The sequence below is a fragment of the Ceratotherium simum genome, chromosome 33, assembly GCF_057802395.1.
Source record: "Ceratotherium simum simum isolate JZ-2026a chromosome 33, ASM5780239v1, whole genome shotgun sequence".
In the NCBI taxonomy this organism is placed as follows: domain Eukaryota; kingdom Metazoa; phylum Chordata; class Mammalia; order Perissodactyla; family Rhinocerotidae; genus Ceratotherium; species Ceratotherium simum.
Window position 1 is genome coordinate 24,224,150 of NC_141932.1, and position 21,262 is coordinate 24,245,411.

General features: G+C 34.4%; 1 protein-coding gene across 2 annotated transcripts in view; it reads left to right on the plus strand.

Annotated features, from left to right (window-relative positions):
• Positions 1–20,861, plus strand: part of LOC147912894 (uncharacterized) — a 68,574-nt gene extending 47,713 nt beyond the window's left edge. Inside the window, exons 2-5 of one of the 2 annotated variants that reach the window (XM_087422113.1) lie at positions 11,419–11,545; positions 11,852–11,950; positions 13,237–13,290; positions 19,006–20,861. In XM_087422113.1, coding sequence (XP_087278239.1) covers positions 11,419–11,545; positions 11,852–11,950; positions 13,237–13,290; positions 19,006–20,492 — 1,767 coding nt within the window. In that variant the 3' untranslated portion in view covers positions 20,493–20,861. The remainder of the gene's footprint in view (positions 1–11,418; positions 11,546–11,851; positions 11,951–13,236; positions 13,291–19,005) is intronic. The other variant, XM_087422114.1, reaches the window with a different exon arrangement.
• Positions 20,862–21,262: the final 401 nt, after the last annotated feature.

Here is a 21,262-nt window from a genome sequence, read left to right on the forward strand (position 1 = left end):
TTGTACTTTCATATGCTTTCCTGTTGCTTTTGTGTGTGTGTGTGTGTGTGAGGAAGATCAGCCCTGAGCTAACATCCATGCCAATCCTCCTCTTTTTGCTGAGGAAGACCAGCCCTGAGCTAACATCAATGCTGATCTTTCCCCACTTTATGTGGGATGCCGCTGCAGCATGGCCTGATAAGCAGTGTGTCGATGCGCGTCCGGGATCCAAACCCGGGCCACCAGCAGCAGAGTGTACGCACTTAACCACTACACCCCGGGGCCAGCCCCTCCTGTTGCTTTTTAATGTTGATTCCTTCAAACTTGTAGAACTCCCTTTAGCATTTCTTGTAAAACAGGTCTTGTTGGGACAAAATCCCTCAGTTTTTGTTGTTGTAGTTTCTTGGATCATGGCTCCTTCATTGAATCACACCCACCTATTGCTTCTGGTGTGTGTGTGTTTAAGACTATTTTTTAGAGCAGTTTTAGGTTCAGAGCAAAATTGAGAAGAAGGTACAGATATTTCCCATATACCCCTGCCACTACGCGTGTATAGCATCCCTCATTATCAACACTTCTCACCAAAGTAAGTACATTTGTTACAATTTATGAAACCATATTGACACATTATTATCACACAAAGTCCATAGCCTAATGTTAAGGCTAGCTCTTGGTGGTGTACATTCATTGGTTTGGGACAAATATATATTGACATGTATCCATAATTATAGCATTCTACAGAGTATTTTCACTGCCCTAAAAATCTGCTGTGTTCTGCTTATTCATCCCTCTCCCACCCCCACAACTCCTGGTAACCACTGATCTTTTTACTCTCTCTATAGTTTTGCCTTTTCCAGACTGTCATATAGTTGGAATCATACAGTATATAGCCTTTTCAAATTGGCTTCTTTCAGTTAGTAATATGCATTTAAGGTTCCTACATGTCTTTTCATGGATTAATAGTCCATTCCTTTTTAGTACTGAATAATATTCTATTGTCTTAATGTACTACAGTTTATTTATCCACTCACCTACTGAAGGATATCTTGTTTCCAAGTTTTGGTAATTGTGAATAAAGCTACTATAAACATCCACATGCAGGTTTTTCTGTGGATCTAAGCTTTTAACTCCTTTGGGTAAATACCAAGGAGCCCGATTTCTTAATCATATGGTCAGAGTATGTTTAGTTTTATAATAAATCGCTAAAGTGTCTTCCAAAGTGTCTGAACCATTTTGCATTCCAACTAGCAATGAATGAGCGTTCCTGTTGCTCCCCATACTTGCCAGCATTTGGTGTTGTCAGTGTTCCATATTTTGGTCATTGTAATAGGTGTGTGGTAGTATCTCACTGTTATATGATGTGGAGCATCTTTTCATAGGCTTCTTTTCTGCCTGTATATTTTCTTTGATGATGTTTCTGTTAAGGTCTTTGACTAATTTTTTAATGTGGTTGTTTGTTTTCTTATTGTTGAGTTTTAAATGTTCTCTGTATATTTTGGATAATAGTCCTTTATCAGATGTGTCTTTTCTCCCAATCTGTGGCTTGTGTTCTCATTGCCTTGAAATTGTCTTTCACAGAACAGTGTTTTTAATTTTATTGAAGTCCAGGTTATCACTTATTTCTTTCATGGATCATGCCTTTGGTGTTGTACCTATAATGTCATAACCAAACCCAGAGTCATCTAGATTTTATACTATGTTATCTTTTAGGAGTTTTATAATTTTGCACTTTACATAAATTTACAATCCATTTTCAGTAAATTTTTGTGAAGGGTGCTATATTTAGATTCTTCTTCTTCTCCTTCTTCTTCTTCTTCTTCTTCTTCTTCTTCTTCTTCTTCTTCTTCTTCTTCTTCTTCTTCTTTTTTTGGTGAGGAAGATTAGCCCTGAGCTAACATCTGTTGCCAATCCTCCTCTTTTTGCTGAGGAAGATTGGCCCTGGGCTAACATCCATGCCCATCTTCCTCTACTTTACATGTGAGACGCCTGCCACAGCATGGCTTGATAAGCGGTGCATTGGTCCGCACCCGGATCTGAACCTGCAAATCCTGGGCAGACAAAGCAGAGCATGTGAACTCAACCACAGTGCCACAGGGCTGGCCCCTCTAGATTCATTTTTTTGCATGTGGATGTCAGTTTTCCCAGAACCATTTGTTGAAAAGATTATCTTTGCTCCATTGTATTGCCTTTGCTCCTTTGTCAAAGATCAGTTGATTCTATTTAGGTGGAACTATTTCTGGGCTCTCTATTCTGTTCCATTGATCTATTTTTTTAATTGAATAAATTTGACATGTAACATTGTGTAAGTTTAGGATGTACAGCATGTTACTTTGTTACATTTATATATTGTAATATGATTGTCAACATACTGATATTTATCACATTACATAATTATAGTACTATATTATTGTTTATACTGTGCATTAGATCTCTAGGCCTTACTTACTACTTGTTACAAGTTTGTACTCTTAAACACCATCATTCTTATCCTCCCGCCATCCCCTGGTAACACCATTTTACTCTCTGTTTTTTACAGGCTTAACCTTTTTTAGATCCCACATATAAGTGACATCATACAGTACTTGTCTTTCTCTGTCTGACTTATCTTGCTTAACATAAGGTATTTGAGGTCCATCCACATTGTCACAAATGGAAGGATATCCTCCCTTCTCATGACTGAATAATATTCCATTGTGTATATGTACCACATCTTTTTTATCTATTCATCTGTTGATGGGTATTTGGGTTGCTTCCATATCTTGGCTATTGTGAATAATACTGTGATAAACATGAGAGAGTGCATGTTTGAAAACTTGTTGTGCATATCTTTTTGAAATCCTATTTTCATTTCCTTTGGGTATAGACCCAGAAGCAGAATTGCTGTATCGTATGGTAGATCTATTTTTAATTTTTCAAGGAACTTCCATCTTGTTTTCCATAGTGTTTGGACCAATTTACAGTCCCACCAAAAATGTGTACGTGTTCCCTTTTCACCACAGCCTCTACAGCACCTGTTGTCTCTCATCTTCTTGATGATAGCCATTCTAACAGGTGTGAGGTGATACCTCACTGTGGTTTTGATTTGTGTTTCTCTGATAATTAGTGATGTTGAGCATCTTTCCATGGGTCCGTTGGCCATTTTTGTATCCTCTTTGGAAAAATGTCTATTTAGTTCTTCTGCTCGTTTTTTAAATTGAATTGATTTTTTTGTTGTTGTTATTAAGTTGACTGAATTCTTTATATATTTTGGATATTAACCGTGTATCCAATATATGGTTTGCAAAACCTTCCTCCCATTCTGTAGGTTGTCTTTTTATTTTGTTAGTTGTTTCCTTTGTTGTGCAGAAGCTTTTGAATTTGATATAGTCCCATCTGTTGATTTTTGCTTTTGTTTTTCATGCTTTAGCATCATGTAAAAAAAATCATTGCCAAGACCAATACCAATAAGCTTCTTCCATATGTTTTCTTCTAGTAGCTTTATGGTATCAGGTCTTATGTTTAAGTCTTTGATCCATTTTGAGTTAATTTTTGTGAGTCATGTGAGATAGGGGTCCAATTTCATTGTTCTGCATGTGTTTCTCCAGTTTTCCCAGGACCATTTGTTAAAGACACTCTATTTATCTGTCTATTCTTTTGCCACTACCACACTGTTGTGGTTGCTGTACCATTATAGGGAGTCTTGAAACTTTGTTCTTTTCTCCAACTTTGTTCTTTTCCCTTACTAATGTGTTGGCTATTCTGGATCTTTTGCCTCTCCATATAAACTTTAGAATCAGCTTGCCAATATCCACAAAATAACTTGCTGGAATTTTTATTTGGATTGCATTGAATCTGTAGATCAAGTTGGGAGGAACTGATGTCTTGGCAATATTGAAGCTTCCCATTCATGAACGTGGAATATCTTTCCATTTATTTATGTCTTCTTTGATTTCATTTATCACAATTTTGTAGTTTTCCTCGTATAGATCTTGTACATATTTTGCTAGATTTATACCTAAGTATTTAATTTTGGGGGATGCTAATGTAAATGATACTGTTTTTAATTTAAAAATCCACTTGTTCATTGTTGGTATATAGGAAAGTGATTGACTTTTGTATATTAACTTTGTATCCTTTAACCTTGCTGTAATCCCATAGTAGTTCCAGGAGTTTTTGTGTGTGTGTCAATTCTTTCAGATTTTCTCCATAGGCAATCATGTCATATGTGAACAAAGACATTTTTATTTCTTCCTTCCCAATCTTTATACCTTTTATGTCCTTTTCTTGTCTTATTTAATTAGCAAGGACTTCCAGTTCAATATTGAAAAACTGTGGTGAGAGGGGACCTCTTTGCCTTCTTCCTGATCTTAGTGAGAAAGCTTCAAGTTTCTCACCATTAAATATAATATTAGCTGTAGGATTTTTGTAGATATTCCTTATCAGGTTGAGGAAGTTCCCCTCTGTTACTAGTTTATTGAGAGTGTTTATCATGAATGTTAGATTTTTTCAAATGCTTTTTATGCATCTATTAATATGATCATATGATTTTTATTTTTTAGTCTGTTGATGTGATGAATTACATTAATTGATTTTCAAAGGTTGAACCAGCATTTTATACTTGGGATAAATCCCATTTGGTTGTGATGTATAATTCTTTTTATATATTGTTGGATTCAAGTGCTAATATTTTATTCAGGATTTTCGCATCTATTTTCATGAGAGATACTGGTCTGCAGTTTTCTTTTCTTGTAACATCTCATCTGGTTTTGCCATTAGGGTAATTCTGGCCTCATAGAATGAGTTAGGAAGTATTCCCTCTGCTTCTCTCTTCTGAAAGAGATTGTAGAGAATTTGAATAATTTCTTCCTCAATTGTTTGATAGAATTCAACAGTGAACCCATCTGGGCCTGGTGCTTTCTGTTTTGGAAGGTTATTAATTATTGATTCAATTTTATTTATACATTTATGCCTATGCAGATTGTCTATTTTATCTTGTATGAGTTTTGGCATATTGTATCTTTCAAGGAATTGTTCCATTTTATCTAGATTATCAAATTTGTGGGCATAGAGTTGTTTATAGTATTCCTTTATTATCCTTTTAATGTCCATGGGATCTGTAGTGATGTCTCCTCTCTCTTTTCTTATATTAGTAATTTATGTCTTCTGTCTTTTTTTCTTAGTTAGCCTGGCTAGAAGCTCAGTGATTTTACTGATCTTTTCAAAGAACCAGCTTTTAGTTTTGTTGATTTTCTCTATTGATTTCCTGTTTTCAATTTCATTGATTTCTGCTCTAATTCTTATTATTTCTTTTCTTCCTTACTTTGGATTTAATTTGCTCTTTTTCTGTTTCTTAGGTGGAAACTTAGTTTATTGATTTTAGATCTTTCTTCTTTTCTAATGTATACATTCATTGCTATAAATTTCCCTCTAAGCACTGCTTTCACTGCACCCCACAAATTTTGATAATTTGTGTTTTTTTAATTTAGTTAAAAAATATTTTAAAATTTCTCTTGAGATTTCTTCTTTGACCCATGTATTATTTATCATTGTGTTTTGTAATTTCCATGTATTTGGGGATTTTCCAGTTCTCTCTGTTATTGATTTCTAATTTAGTTCATTGTTGTTTGAGAGTACACATTGTATGATTTCTATTCTTTTAAATGTGTTAAGGTATATTTTATGGCCCAGAATGTAGTCTATCTTGGTGACTGTTCCATGTGAGCTTGAGAAGAGAGGACTATTTTTTAACAATGCAAAACCAAGAGTCCCTTAGAGAAAAGATTGATAAGTATGACTCTTTGCATATAATACAAGTGACAAACATGATTCATTTTTTGGAAATTATCACTTAATAATAGTCTCAATAAGAGAAAAACACCAACCTAATAAAAAAATGGCCAGAATATTTTTAAAATTTCATAAAACAGGAACTGCAATAAGAACTAAACAGAAGTAATTATCCTTATAATATTATAAAAATAGTGATCAATATTATGATAAATGTAAATGAGAACTTTTGTTTTCACTTCTTATACTGGCAAAGATATAGAAATTTGTTATTAACTAAGTTGGCCATGGTGTGGGGAATGATATTCTCACACCCTCCTGGTAGGCCAGGTGAATTAGTACTGCCTCAATAGAGGTCAGTTGGAAATATCTTTCAAACTTTAAAATTCATGTATTGTTGGCCAGCAGTTCCAATTCTAGGATTTTTTCCTACTGATGTCAGGCATATGCACAAGGATATTATTTATGGAAACATTGCTTTTATAATCATAGCAAAATTTTAGAAACAATGTCAATTTCTGCTAATGGAAATTGGTTAAATAAATTATTGTACATAAATTTAATTAAAATGTAGCACATTAAAGGAATGAGTTATATCTCTATGTATTAATATAAACCATTCTAAGAAGTATGAAGATGTGAAAATAGTAAGATGCAGAAATATGTATAAGCTAATATTTTTATCAAAAAATTTATTTATATGTGTAAATATGTACACACCCACATATATACAGACATGTACTCTCAAGGTGTACTTGTTGCATGGGGAAGAAAAACTTGGAGTCTGGAGTATATAGTTGAGAGATGTGCTTTTATCACAATGTACCATTTTCTTCCTTTTGAATTATTATTACATGGAAAAACCTAGGGCTGTTTAGGAACAGGAAGAAGGAGAAGCAGAGGAAGGAGCTTCTGGGTCCCCATCTCCAACCAGGTTCAGGTGCCTAGAGTGCAATGTGTTGCAGCTGGTTTGTGGGGACTCAGGCTTAGTTAAGGAGTGGGATTTGTATATTCTCCAACCCACCACTGTCCATGTCTTTGTGTGGTGGGTGGTGGTTGCAGGTTGATTGAATGGACAGAGTGAGAATAGTGGAAAGGGTAGCCATTTGAATATGGTAGTTCTGGGAACTGTGAGGCTAGCATGGTGCCATCAAATTTGCCCTCTCAAGCTTCTGCCTTTATCCAGAAGAAGATCTTCAAGGAAGACTGCATATCTTCTACAAGATTGAAAGCTATGGCCCAGGTGAGATGATTCGTCCTCTCTCCTTCCTGAAATATATTCTTTCCCCCAGGACACATGACCATTTGTTTTCATTATCCTGACCTTTCCAGGGCAAGAACATCTTTTCTAGAGCTTCCTAACCATTTCATCCCATTCCAGGCACACAGCCCTGGGATCTCGCTTTTAATTGCCATCTAATCTCCCTTCTAATTGCAAACAAGTGTTTATAAGTTCTTTCTGTTAATCAAATGACATCTCCTTGGTTCATGTGGGGCCAAGAATCCTGACAGAGCAGAGATATTTGTTGGGAGTCCTGACATGCCCAAAAAGTGATGTGATGAGGTGGAGCTGAGTACTTAGGTTAGAGCTCACAGTGGAAAGCCATGATTATCTCCATGAGGAAGATTTCCTGGTAAGAAAAGATGGGAGGTAGTGTTGATGGGGCCAAGACTTCATTTGATGACACCCTCTTTGTGAATGGGTCATCATTTTTCATCAGTTTTCTGTGATTCAGGAAAAATAAAAATTTACATTTTATGATGGGGTTGGTTACAAGAAGGATCAGCCCAAGGCATATGTTGTTGAGAATCGTGTCAGAGCTCAGACCAATGTTGAGGATCTTAAAGAAAGGGTAAGTCAAGTGCCTCTCTGTGATATATGTGCTTCTCCTAGAAATGCTGTTTATTAAATAAATTTGTTTCAATAGGGAAAAATATATTTATACTAAAATCTGTCATAAAAATGAACCAAGAGCTTCTAAAATCTCTTAAGTTATATACAAATTTTATTTTCTGTAATGAAGATAGTTAAATTCATTCTTATCAGATATTAAATATTGAAATAGCACTGAAAAATCTATAATAAAAAAAAAACAGCGTTTTCCCTGTCATTCAGTTTCAGTCCAACTCCCCAAAGGCACTGACCCTCAACTAATGGCATTTGCTCCCAGATTTCCAATTATTCTCACATTGTTATTTATTAAACAATTAAATATTTATGAGTATATTTATAGATTTTTCTACACCATTTTCATCACCAAATTTGCAACTTTCTTGAGCTCCTGGTTGTCTTATAATCAAACTACACTTTAAAGTATAGCACACACTCAAATTGCCTTAAGGCAAAATAAAGGGTAAGCACAACAGTGCATTGAAACACATGTAAATAGTAGTACATATGCTAACATTCCGAAGAGTCCTGGACAACACTGTGTCTTCACCTTCTCACTTGGCAAAGTATTCAAAGAAAATAGTTGAGGCTCATCCAACTGTCACAACAGTATAAATGTGTTCCATGCGATATTCTGGCTAGAAATTGTTGTAGCAAGTAAATTGGTGTTTGTTTTTGCCTAAAACCGTATAATGTTCACATATCAGTTCTTACGTTTGTTTAGTGTGTTTTGGAGTAAAAGATTCATTATATTGAAAAAGAAAAGTGTCATTGTAGAAATAGTGCTTTAATTTTTGGAAGCTTTTAAAGTAAAATAATCATTCCTAAGTAGTCATCATGTGAGATAAGTTTGTATAGCTTTTCATTTTTTGGTAAAGTTAATTTTTTGAGTGAATTTTTTTTGCCTAGCTTTCTAGTAAGTATTGCTAATGTTTCAAAATGTGACAGTGTCCCTATTACATACATATTAATAGCAATTTTCACATGGTTGAACGTTATTTCCTGAGGAATCTCTTATGGTCTTCCATGGTCACTGCTCACATCTGGACAGATTTTTCTTTATCTCTGCTTCCCAGCTATTGTCCTAGCTTTTCCATTTTATATTTACACTGGGACCTTCTCTTGCCACTCTGCCATGTTCATTTTTTTTTCTTGATCTCTTGTGTAAATCTTTGCTTTTTTACTCTCTGGTCTTGATATAACATATCCTCTATTACCTTTGTAGAAAAAATGGTCCATAGAAAGGGCTGAAAGAAGGTATTTCTCTCCCAAAGCCAGTCAGTAAAGACTGGAGGAAGAGACTGCTTCTTTAAATGTCAACACAGCAGTGCAAGACTTCAAGGAACTTGATAAATTAAGGAAACATGACACCAGCAAAGGAACACAATAATTTTCCAGTAACCAACCCCATGGAGGTTGGAGATCCGCAATTTTCCTGATAAAGAATCCAAAATAGTTGTTTTTAGGACGCTTATTGAGAAACAACAAAACACAGAAAGACAGTTCAACAAAATCAGAAAAACAATTCACAAAGAATAAAATTTAACAAAAAGATAGAAATCATAAAAAAGAACCAGACAAATTCTGGAGCTGAAGAATACAATGAATGAAATGAGAAATGCAATAGAGAGCATCAACAGTAGACTTAATCCAACAGAAGAGGGAATCTGTGAAGTTATAGACAGCTCATTTGAAATTATCCAGTCAGAGGAAAACAAAGAAAAAAGAATGAAAAAGAGTGAAGAAAATGTAAGACCTGAAATCATAAAACTATTAGAGGAAACTATTAGAAGAAAACATAGGGAAATAGCTTCTTGACATTGGTCTGGGCAATGATTCTTTGGATATGACTCCAAAAGCACAGGCAACAAAAGCAAAAATAAACAAGTGGGACTACATCAAACTAAAAAGCTTCTGCACAGCAATGGAAAGTCAAAAAAATGAAAAGGCAACCTACAGAATGAGACAATATTTGCAAACTGTATATCTGATAAGCCATTAATATCCAAAATATGTAAGGATTTATACAACTCAGTAGCAAAAAAAAAAAATTAAAAAATGGGGAAAGGACCTGAGTAGACATTTTCCAAAGAAGATATACTAATGGCCAACTGGTACATAAATGGTGCTCACCATCACTAATGATTAGGGAAAAGCAAATCAAAACCACAATGAGATATCACCATAGACCTGTTAGGATGGCTTTTATCAAAAAGACAACAGATAAGTGTTGGTGAGGATGTGAAGAAACGGAAACCTTTGTATACTGTTGGCTGGAATGTAAATTAGTACAGCCATATAGAATACAGTATGAGAACTCCTTGAAAAATTAAAAATAGAACTACCATATGATCCAGCAGTCCCACTTCTGGGTATATATCCAAAGGAAACAAAATCAGTATCTTGAAGGGATGTCTGCACTCCCATGTTCATTTTGATTGCAGCATTATTTACAATAATGTCCATTGATGGATGAATGGATAAAAATAGATGTGAAAAATCTATCAATCTATCATGGAATATTATTCAGCCATGAGAAGGAAAGAAATCCTGCCATTTGTAACAACATGGATGTATCTACAGGACATTACGCTAAGTGAAATTAGCCAGACAGAGAAAGACAAATACTGTATGATCTCACTTATGTGTATATCTTAAAAAAAAAAAAGTCCAACTTCTAGAGGCAGAATAGAATGGTGGATACCAGGGGCTAGCGGGTGGAGGAGATAGGGATATGCTGGTCAAAGAGTACAAGCCTTCAGTTATAAGATGAATAAACTCTGGGGATCTAATGTACATTGTAGTGACTATAGTTAATAATGATGTGTTATGCACGTGAAATTTGCTAAGAGAGTAAACTTTAAGTGTTCTCACCGTGCACACACACAATAAAAGGTGACGATGTGAGGTGTTGGATGTGTTAATTAACCTGATTGTGGTAATCATTTCACAAAGTATGTATATGTCAAATCATCACATTATACACTTTAAATACATACAATTTATTTGTCAATTATACTTCAATAAAACTGAAAATATCTGTTTTAAATAAAAGAATAGAAAACAATAAAAGAGAAAAAAACGAAAGAAAAAAGGTACATAGGAGATACATCTTTGAGCCTTAGCTTATCTAGAAATGTCTTATACAACCCTTACATTAGTGTGAATTTTGGCTGGACTCTAGTCAAGAATTCATTTCTCTCTCAGTATTCCAAAATTTGTTACATGCTTTCTCCTGTCAGGGTACCATTGAGCAGGCCGTCGGGTTTCTGTTTCCTGATGTCTTTCATGTGACCTGCTTTCTGATTGTTGAAAATGTTAGGATCTTCTCTATATTCCTATTATTCTAAAATTTTATCCTTTGATACCCTGCCAAGAGTTTACTAATTGTTTATAACTTGAGTTTTCAGGGGAGAAGGGGAAGCAGGAAGTTACTCCTCTTTATTGAAAATATACTATATACCAGTTGGCTTTTTAATTGGAATATTCCTCTTAATTGGATTTAATATATTTTTAAACAAGAATGGATCTTGGAATTCTCTCACCGTGCACAGAGTTTTTGTCTGCAGGAATTGGGTTGTGTGAGTCCTGCTCATTGATTAACATTAATTGTATTCTTCACTCATATTACAGACTTTGAGCCCAGTTTGTTTGCTCTCCATTTCTCTCCTTTCCTGTAAAACTTTCCTTTACTTCCTCTACTTTTATGTTTTTCTTCTCTCCTTCCATCTTGAATTCATTTATTTTCATTACACAAGTATGACTCAAGTTTTTTGTTTCAGGGATTTGTGATATTCAGGGATGTGTCCATAGACTTCTCTCAGGAAGAGTGGGCATGCCTGGACTCGACTCAAAGGAATTTGTACAGATACGTAATGTTGGAGAATTACAGCAACCTGGTCTCAGTCGGTAAGTATACCTATCTCCAAAAAGTCAGAGTTTGCCCTCTGGAATATTTTCTTCCCCCAGGAAGACTCTGTCAACTCCTTTCATACATCCTATGCATGTCTTCTCCCTGTTCCTAAAGAAACAGCTTGAGCTTTGTAGAGCTGGGAATGGGTAGCTTCATTGGGCCTAAGGCCGAAGCTCCATTGTCTCTGCTTTTTTGTGGCCCCTCCAATAGTGACATCATCTTTTATTTGCTGATCACAGGACAGGATTTGAGTCCTGGGACACCTACAACATAAAAAGTCTCCTCTCTTCTCTTGTGAGTAGGACTTTCCATTCCCAAGCCAGACGTGATCTCTTTATTGGAGCAAGGGAAGGAGCCTTGGAGTGTTTTTGACAGTGAGCTGACAAGGGGCCTGTACATAGGTAAGTGATTGATGATCAGGCAAGGGGAGAGGTGTGCGGGGTGTAACCTAGCTCAGTGAGGAGACCATATCTTTGAGGTCTTTTGGGAAATTTTCCTTCGAAGGCCCACAACTGTAGAGAAAAGTAAACCTCACCGTGAGCATCCAAACACCCATACCTCCACCTCCAACCTAACACTATCCATGCTCCATTGCTCCCATATTTTCTTCCTATTCCTAGTAGGTATTTCTAACGACAAACATCTACTTTTATTTGGGATCTAATTCCTTCCCATTGGTTTACTGTCTTTTGCCCTTTGGTCTATATATGTGTCATTCCCTTAAACATTTTGGTATTCAGTATGTTCACTTTTTTGATTCATTACTTTATTCATGTATTCATTTTTTCAACCAACACTTCCTTATATTCTATGTTGAGGAGGATATTTTTCTAGGATACATAGAGATTATAAAATATATGAGCTATTAAGAAACTTGTACCCTAGGATTGAGAAAAATCCTTCAAAAAGTAGAATTAATTTTAAGAGGAGTCCAAATACTACAACCAGAAGAAATGGCTAAAGATTGAAAGGTGGAAAAGCCTCACAGAGCTGTAAGTGTTGGAGCCTTGGGAGCGATTATAGTCACCTCGGTAGAGAGTTTTGGGTGTAAAGGTTATGTGCTTGCAATGGGAAGGCAGAGGTTGCAGACAAGAAGAGATTGAGGTGAGGGAGGAGGATCAAGCAATGGGACGAATGCATGCATGAATATAAAATAGAGTGGGAGAGAGGGAGCAGATTGTGTGAATATAGATGATTCAAGGCAGAGGGCACAGTAAAGTACAAAAGTCCTGAGGCAGGCAGCTTCATTGTGTGTGAGGAGCACCAAGGTGGCAATATGGCTAGGTCAGAGTAAACAAAGAGGAGAGGAATATGAGATGTGATCAGAGAGGTGTATGTTGGAAAGAGTCAGTTTATGGTGACCTTGTAAATTGTGGTTGAATTTTTTCTGAGTGAAATAGGACATAAATAGAAGATTTTAAGCAGAGCTATGACATGATTAGATTTTTTTTTCTTTCCCCCCCCCCAAAGCCCCAGTAGATAGTTGTATGTCATAGCTGCACATTCTTCTAGTTGCTATATGTGGGACACGGCCTCAGCATGGCCGGAGAAGCGGTACATCGGTGCGCGCCGGGATCTGAACCCAGGCCGCCAGCAGTGGAGCGCACGCACTTAACTGCTAAGCCACGGGGCCGGCCCATGATTAGATTTTTATTTTTTAAAAAATACTGTTTTTCTCCATTTACAGAAGAGGAAACTGAGGCACAAGAACTTGAAGTAACTTGTCCAACATCAACAACTAGTAAGTGTTGGAGATAAGGTTTGAACCCAAGCTGTACATGCTCTATGCCCCTAAGCTATGTTGCCTCTCCAAGTCATATCAAAAGGGTGTAGACATAGTGAACGTGTTTTCATCTGAATTATAGGTGAATAGATAGAAGTTAACTTTTAAAATGAGCTATCACCTCACACCTGTCAGAATGGCTATAATTAACAAGACAGGAAACAATATGTGTTGGAGAAGATGTGGAGAGAAGGGAACTCTCATACACTGCTGGTGGGAGTGCAAACTGGTGCAGCCACTATGGAAAACAGTATGGAGATTCCTCAAAAAATCAAGGATAGAACTACCATATGATCCAGCTATTCCACTGCAGGGTATTTATCCAAAGAACTTGAAAACACCAATGCGTAAAGATACATGCACCCCTGTGTTCATTGTGGCGTTATTCACAATAGCCAAGACTTGGAAGCAACCTAAACGCCTATCAAGGGATGAATGGATAAAGAAGCTGTGGTATATATACACAATGGAATACTACTCAGCCATAAGAAACGATGAAATCCAGCCATTTGTGACAACATGGATGGACATTGAGGGTATTATGCAAAGTGAAATACGTCAGAGGGAGAAGGTCAAATACCCCATGATTTCCCTCATTAAGCAGTAGATAATAATAACAACAAACACATAGAGACAGAGATTGGATTGGTGGTTACCAGAGGGGAAGGGGGGAGGGAGGAGGTCCAAAGGGATAATTCGGCACATATGTGTGGTGATAGGTTGTAATTAGTATTTGGTGGTGAACATGATGTAATCTATGCAGAAATAGAAGTATAATGATGTACACCTGAAATTTATACAATGTTATAAACCAATGTTACTGCAATAAACAAAAAATTTAAAAAAAAAAAGAGATGATTTCCAATAAAATTTTACTTCTAAGGTATATCAAAATTTAGAATATATTTATATTATTTTGATAATTGTCTACTCATAATAGTTTTAATAAAACTCAATCCAGAAGAAAAAATAAATTAAAAATAAAATGAATTTTTAAAATAAGTTTTTACATTCCATAAACAAATAGCTAATTATAACACACGTATTACATGCATTTATATATATGTTTATATATACACACATTAGATGTTTAGAAATGCATCACAGATTTCCTCTAAAACACTATGTTATGTGCCTTCCTATCTTAATAAACTTTTAGATATATTAAATCAGTATTATAATATCAATACATTATAATAGAGATATATTTGCATAATTAGGTTGCCTTCCAAATTCTTCCAATTTCAATGTCTGATTGAAACTGCCATTCTTTTATGCATTTTTTTGTAAATGGATTTTTTGTCATGATTGACTGTTTTAAAGCAGGCGATTTTTAAAGCCTTTTCCAATAATGCATATAATGCATATGTTCAATTTTATTACTTCGTCTTCAGGAATGTGTACGTTTCTGAAAAATAAACCATTCCATGTTCTTTTTAGTCTTGGAATCAAGAAGAGTACCTTGCCTATTTTTTTTTTCAAATAAAGAATTTTTAATAGTGAAGGCCAAATTGTTTTAGAATATTTTACATTCAGGATTTATCTAATTGCCACCTCATGATTAGATTTACATTAAACAATTTTGTCTGATCTGATACTTAGGTAGGGTTATGTACTTCTTAATTTATCATATCAGGAGGTAAAGACAAGTTTTCTCATTACATGATGGTAATTTTGATCAAGTAGTTATGGAGATGACTGCCAGATCTTTCCATTGGAAAGGTATATTTTCCCCCTTATAACTACTGGATGATCTGTGCACTGATGCTTGGAAACTGTATAACTGTCCTCCAGAAATCTTTTACCCAAAAGGCTTGACATTCATTGGTTCTTATTCAAAGCAATTATTAAATTGAGCCTAGAAAATGGTGAGATTCTAATGATCACCTTTTTCTGCATTTATTAGTTGGCCTTGCTTTTGTTAAGAAGAGCTTTTGCTCTCTACTTTTGTTGAGAAACATTACAGATTCATTGATTCTTTTTAAATTAAATATCTTATAATCCATTGTAATCATTTTTCTGTTTGATGATTAAATTGTCTCAAATTTGGCCATTGGGAGCCTCATTCAGCTAGCTTCTGCATCCTTTTTCCAGGTCTACATGAGTCTTTAATGACCTTCTTTTTTCTGGCACAAAAATATGTTCAGGTTCATCTTGTATTTTCCCTGCCCCACTCTTGGAATTAGCCAACTCATTAAGAAGCCTTAGTTTCTTTTAATAAGGAATGGTGTTCATCAACCAATATCTGAGTGTTCACTGTCCTCATTACTACTGGTCTGTCATTGCTTCTGTTCCCATTCAGTGGAAAGAGACAGGAAACATATTTTTATCATTCAATCATACCAATAACTCTAAATTCAAATGCAAAAGACAAGATTCTGTCTTACTTTTATGCATTTCAATTTTGTAACTTTCCCTTTAACAGTGAAAAAACTCTATTTCCCACAAAATAAGTATATTTACTCAAGTCTTTTGTCCTAAATGCCACAGAATAGATGCAGAATTAGAATACCAACACAACTACTGACAAAAAACCTACTAAGACAAGTTCAAGATTTCTTACAGTTTTGTTTTGTTTTCCTTTTTTTGTTTATTTGTTTTTTGCTTAGAATGTGTTACACTAAGGATTTCCAGTCAGAGTATAGTTTGAAAAGTTGTTAGATTAATTCTTTTCTCTGCATTTTCAACCTCATATACAGTTTATTTTAATTGTTGCGTTTAGATGTTTTTAGTTTATATTTGGAATATATAAAACATTTACATAATTCAAAAGTCAAAACTATATAAAAGCTATACTTAGAAAAGTCATGTGTGCATCCCTATCTGCTTAATCCATTGCCACCCCCACTCTAGGTATCCTTTTTTTTTTTTTTTTTTTTGGTTAGTCTGATTTATCCTTTCTGTATTTATTTTTTCAGAAATAAGGTGTGTTCACATTTATATTCTCAATTCTCCTTCGCTCTTTTACGTGGGATATTATTCTCTCTGCACTCTGTTTTACTGTCTTTGTTTTCTTTTTATTATGATTATTAACAAGATGTTGTGGAAATCATTGCATATAGATACAGTGACAAAAATTGAAAAGGTATATAATATTGACTTTTCTTTCTTGGTGTTCTATGTGTTGACTTTTGCCATAATCCATTGATTATTAGAATAATTCCAACAATTAGTAGAATTTCCATGTAGACAATCACAAAACTTGAAAATATTTTCAGTTTTGTTTCTTGCTTTCCTATGCTTGTAACTTTAGTGCTTTGTTCTAGTGCTACTGCAGTGGCTACACCATCCAGGAAATGTTTAAGAGTAGTGTTACTGTGTATTTTCATCTTTTTTCATGATTTTTATGGGCATGATTTTTTTCTTCTTTTTTTTAATTTTAAATTTTGGAATAATTTTATATTTACAGAAATAGTATAGAGAGTTCCCATATAGCCCTCACCCAATATCAATTCCCCCTACCTTATTGTGGTATATTTGTCAAAACTAAGAACTCAAGATTGGTATATTACTATTAACTAAACTGCAGAATGTATTCAGATTTCATGGTTTTCCACTAATGTCCTTTTTCTGTTAGAAGATCTAATCCAGGTTACCACATTGTATTTAGTTTTTTGTTTGTTTGTTTAAGAAATATCAAACTGCTCAGCTTTGTTATCTTTTTTTAGGAAGATTGGCCCTGAGCTAATATCTGTTGCCAATCTTCCTCCTTTTATTCTTTTTTCTCCCCAAAGCCCCAGTAGATAGTTGTATGTCATAGTTGTACATCCTTCTAGTTGCTCTATGTGGATGCTGCCTCAGCATGGCTTGATGAACCCTGGGCCACCGAATTTAACCACCACGGCACCAGGCCAGCCCCTGTATTTAGTTTTATTTAGACAATTTAGTTTGTATTTAGATCGTGTCTCTTGGTCTGTGACAGTTTCTTGGTTTTCCCTTGTTTATGTCCTTGACAGTTTTGAGGAATACTGGTCAAGTGTTTTGTAGAATATCTCTCAATTTGTATTTGTCTGATGTTTTTCTGATGACTAGACTGGATTTTGGGGTTTTGGGAAAGAATACCACAAAGGTGAATTTGGGCTTGATTTTAAATTTTCATTGTTATGTGTATTTTTGCTGTATTTTTATGAGGATACACTTTATTAGTGTAAGGAAATTCTGTTTTATTCATAGTATTTATGATTGGATGCTGAATTTTGTTTAGTTATTTTTTCTTCTGGGATCATGGTTTTTTTTTTTCCTTTAATATAGTGACTTACATTAATAAATATAAATAAAAATATGTTTTAATTTTATATTAGAATGAATTCAATTGGCCATGATGTAATTTTTTATTAAATTACTAGATCCAATTTGGTAATATTTTGTTTAGAATCTGTACATCTATATTCATTAATTAGATTGAATCATAATTTTTCTTTCTAATACTGTCCCTGTCGCATTTTGTACCAGCCTCATCAGATGAATTGAGACTATTCTCTTTTGTTCCTCTTTTTATTTTTTTTCAATATTTTGGGGGGGAATATACATAAAGACGTGATTATAAAATGTATTTTACATTTCAAGTAATAAGAACACTCACATAACTACCATGCCACATTTTTCAATAGTATGTAATGTACAATCATATCTTGTATTTTAGCAGCATTAGAATTACTTTTTATCTCTGCTTAGAACAACCCAATACCTAACAAGGTTCATCTATTTAATTTTGTTTTTGATATTTTTGTATTTATTACTTAATTTTGTTTTATAATTTTCTAAAATATTTACAAAGTTCCAATGTCAGATCTACAAAACAGCATATACTCACAGAAGTCTAGCTTCCATTCTTGTCCCGTCCCACTGTTTTCATTCCCTCCAACAGAGGAGATCTTTTATAAACTTTATGGTTTATCCTTCCATTGTTTTGTTTAATGTGAGCACATAATGTATATATCTTCATACACTCCCTTTCTATATAAATGGTAGCATACACTAGATACAGTTTACTCCACCTTGCTCTTTTACTTAAAAAAAATATCATGGTGATTATACCGTAGAAACATATAGATGCTTCTCATTTCTTTATATAGTTGCATAGAACTCTGTTGTGTGCATATACTGTAATGAATTCAAGTAGTACCACGTTGGTGGCTATTTGGATTGATTCTAGTCATTTGTTCTTACAAATAGTTTTGTGGTGGATACTTCTGCATAAATCTTTTCAGATTCTTCCCAGAAAGTATATGTTTGGGTTCCGAGAACTAGGACTGCTGGGTCAAAGGATAAATGCTTATATAATTTTGCTAGAAACTGGCAGATATCCCTCTATAGTGGTTGTATCATTTTTATTTGCTACACTGAATGTGTGAGAGAGACTTATTTACCTATAGCCTTCCAACAGACTGTGTTATCAAACTTTTAGTTTTTTGCCAAAGTACATTTTGAATTTGTTCCAGAATTTGAGAATCACTGATTTAAACTTTTCCTAATTGCTTTCCTCCTTTCCTTTCTATATCACTTTTCAATTTCTATACTTTCTTTATCTCTCAAATTGCACCACCATATCAGAACTATATATTCTATTCACATTTATAGACATTTATGTCAGTGTAATTCTCCCTTTTATCTTCTAAGTTTTGTGACTTCCAAGGAAAAAAAGTCAATGTTTTTGTTTGTGTTTTCTTTCAGAATATAAATCTAGGTGTGAGAACAAGAAATTGTCTCTGAAAAAGGATAATTATGAAATAGATTCATCCCAATGTGTTAAAATGGAAGGATTTACAAAGCATGAACTTAAACAGGGATCTCAGGGAAGACATTTGAGCCAAGTGTCATCTACCTCTGAAGCCACGTCCACTTTCATTCAGCACACATCTCTTTCTCTCCATCAAACATCTAATACTGAAGAGAAATCTTATGAATGCAAAAAATACAAAAATGCCTGTGGAGAAGACTCACCACTTACTACAAATCAAGAAAGTCATACTGGCAAGAAATTCTATGACTATAAGGAATATGAGAAGGCCCTTAGTAGAACTTCAAAACTTAGTTCATCTCATATAGTGCATATTGGTATGAGAACCTATGAGTGTGAAGAATGTAGGACATCTTTGAATAATGGCTCAGACTTTATACAACATCAGATAATTTTTACTAGGGAAAAATCTAGTGAATTTAAGGAAAGTGGAAAGGCCTTTACTAATGCCTCACATTTTTTTCTACATCATAGCATTTATACAAGTGAAAAATCCTTTAAATGTAAGGATTGTGTTAGAGAATTTAATAATGGTACAGCCCTTATTCGTCATCAGAGAATTCATACTGGGGAAAAACCCTATGAGTGTAATGAATGTGGAAAGGCCTTTAGTACTAGTTCAATATTTAGAGTACATCAAAGGATTCACACAGGTGAGAAACCCAATGAATGTAAAGAATGTGGAAAAGCCTTTCGTCATTCCTCATACCTTACTCAACATCAAAGAATTCATACTGGTGAGAAACCTTATAAATGTAAGTATTGTGTTAGGGCATTTAGTAATGTTTCAGCCTTCATTCGGCATCAGAGGATTCATACTGGTGAGAAGCCCTACAAATGTAAGGAATGTGAAAGAGCCTTTAGTACTGCCTCAATACTTACAGCACATCAGAGAATTCACTCAGGTGAGAAACCCTATGTATGTCACAAATGTGGGAAGGCCTTTCGTCAATCTTCAGACCTTAATCAACATCAGAGAATTCATACTGGTGAGAAACCCTATAAATGTAAGGAATGTGGAAGGGCATTTCGTCGTTCATCAGAACTTTCTCGACATAAATTAATTCATGCTGGTAAGAAATTGTATGAATGTAAGGAATGTGGAAAGATCTTGAGTAGAGATTCAATACTTATACAACATCAGAAAATTCATACTGGTGAGAAAGCCTGGGAATGTAATGAATGTGGGAAAGTTTTTACTTGTGCAACATACCTGACACGGCATCAGCGAGTTCATACTGGTGATAAACCATACACTTGTAACAAATGTGGGAAAGCCTTTCTTCGTTCTTCAGACCTTACTCTACATCAAAGAATTCATACCGGTGAGAAACCCTATGAATGTAAGGAATGTGGGAAGGCTTTTGCAAGAGGTTCAAATCTTAATCGCCATCAAAAAGTTCATAATGGTAAGAAATAGGATGAAAGGATGCTTTGTAAGACTTTTAAGCATGTCTTTTAGGTAACATAACATGAGAGATAAACCCTAGAAACAGAATTAATATGAGAAATCCTAAGAAATACATTGGTGAGAAGAATGAATATATAATTAATATGAGAATGCCTTATGTGTTTCACAGTTTGACTGCCATAAGAAGAAAGTGAATATTGGAAGGCCTTTATCAACAGTTCATTTTTTTCCAAATTTCAAAAACTTTCTAATCATGAGTGTAGAAAGTGAAAAATCTTTGTTGTCCCATTTTGATTATTTAAAAATACTTTAAATCCACTTTATTTTTTATTTAGCTATAGTTAGTTTGGTTTATGCATAGCTAAAATACTGTATTATTGTAGGTTGTGCATTAAAATTGTAAATTTATTTTGTTCTCATCGAAATTCTTATTACAGCACCACTTATTCAGTAACTATTGCCTAATGCTTTTTATGCACAGTTTAGTGACATTTTATATTCTTAGTGTTATAGTCTTGGATTTAATGACAGTCCTTTTATACCCCAACATCCAATTTGGAGAATCTTCAATTGATCTTTTTAAAATAAGTTTCTACCTATATATCTTTGCATCTGTACCATTTTATTTAAAATGTTGCTTTAAGATATATATTTTAATGTTGATACAACTGTATCTTTATTTGTATATATAAATTATATTTTCTTTTTATAAAATTGATATTTTGTTGTAGTAATTTTCTCTGAATTTTTAAAGAACTACAAAGAAGCCAACAAAGTTA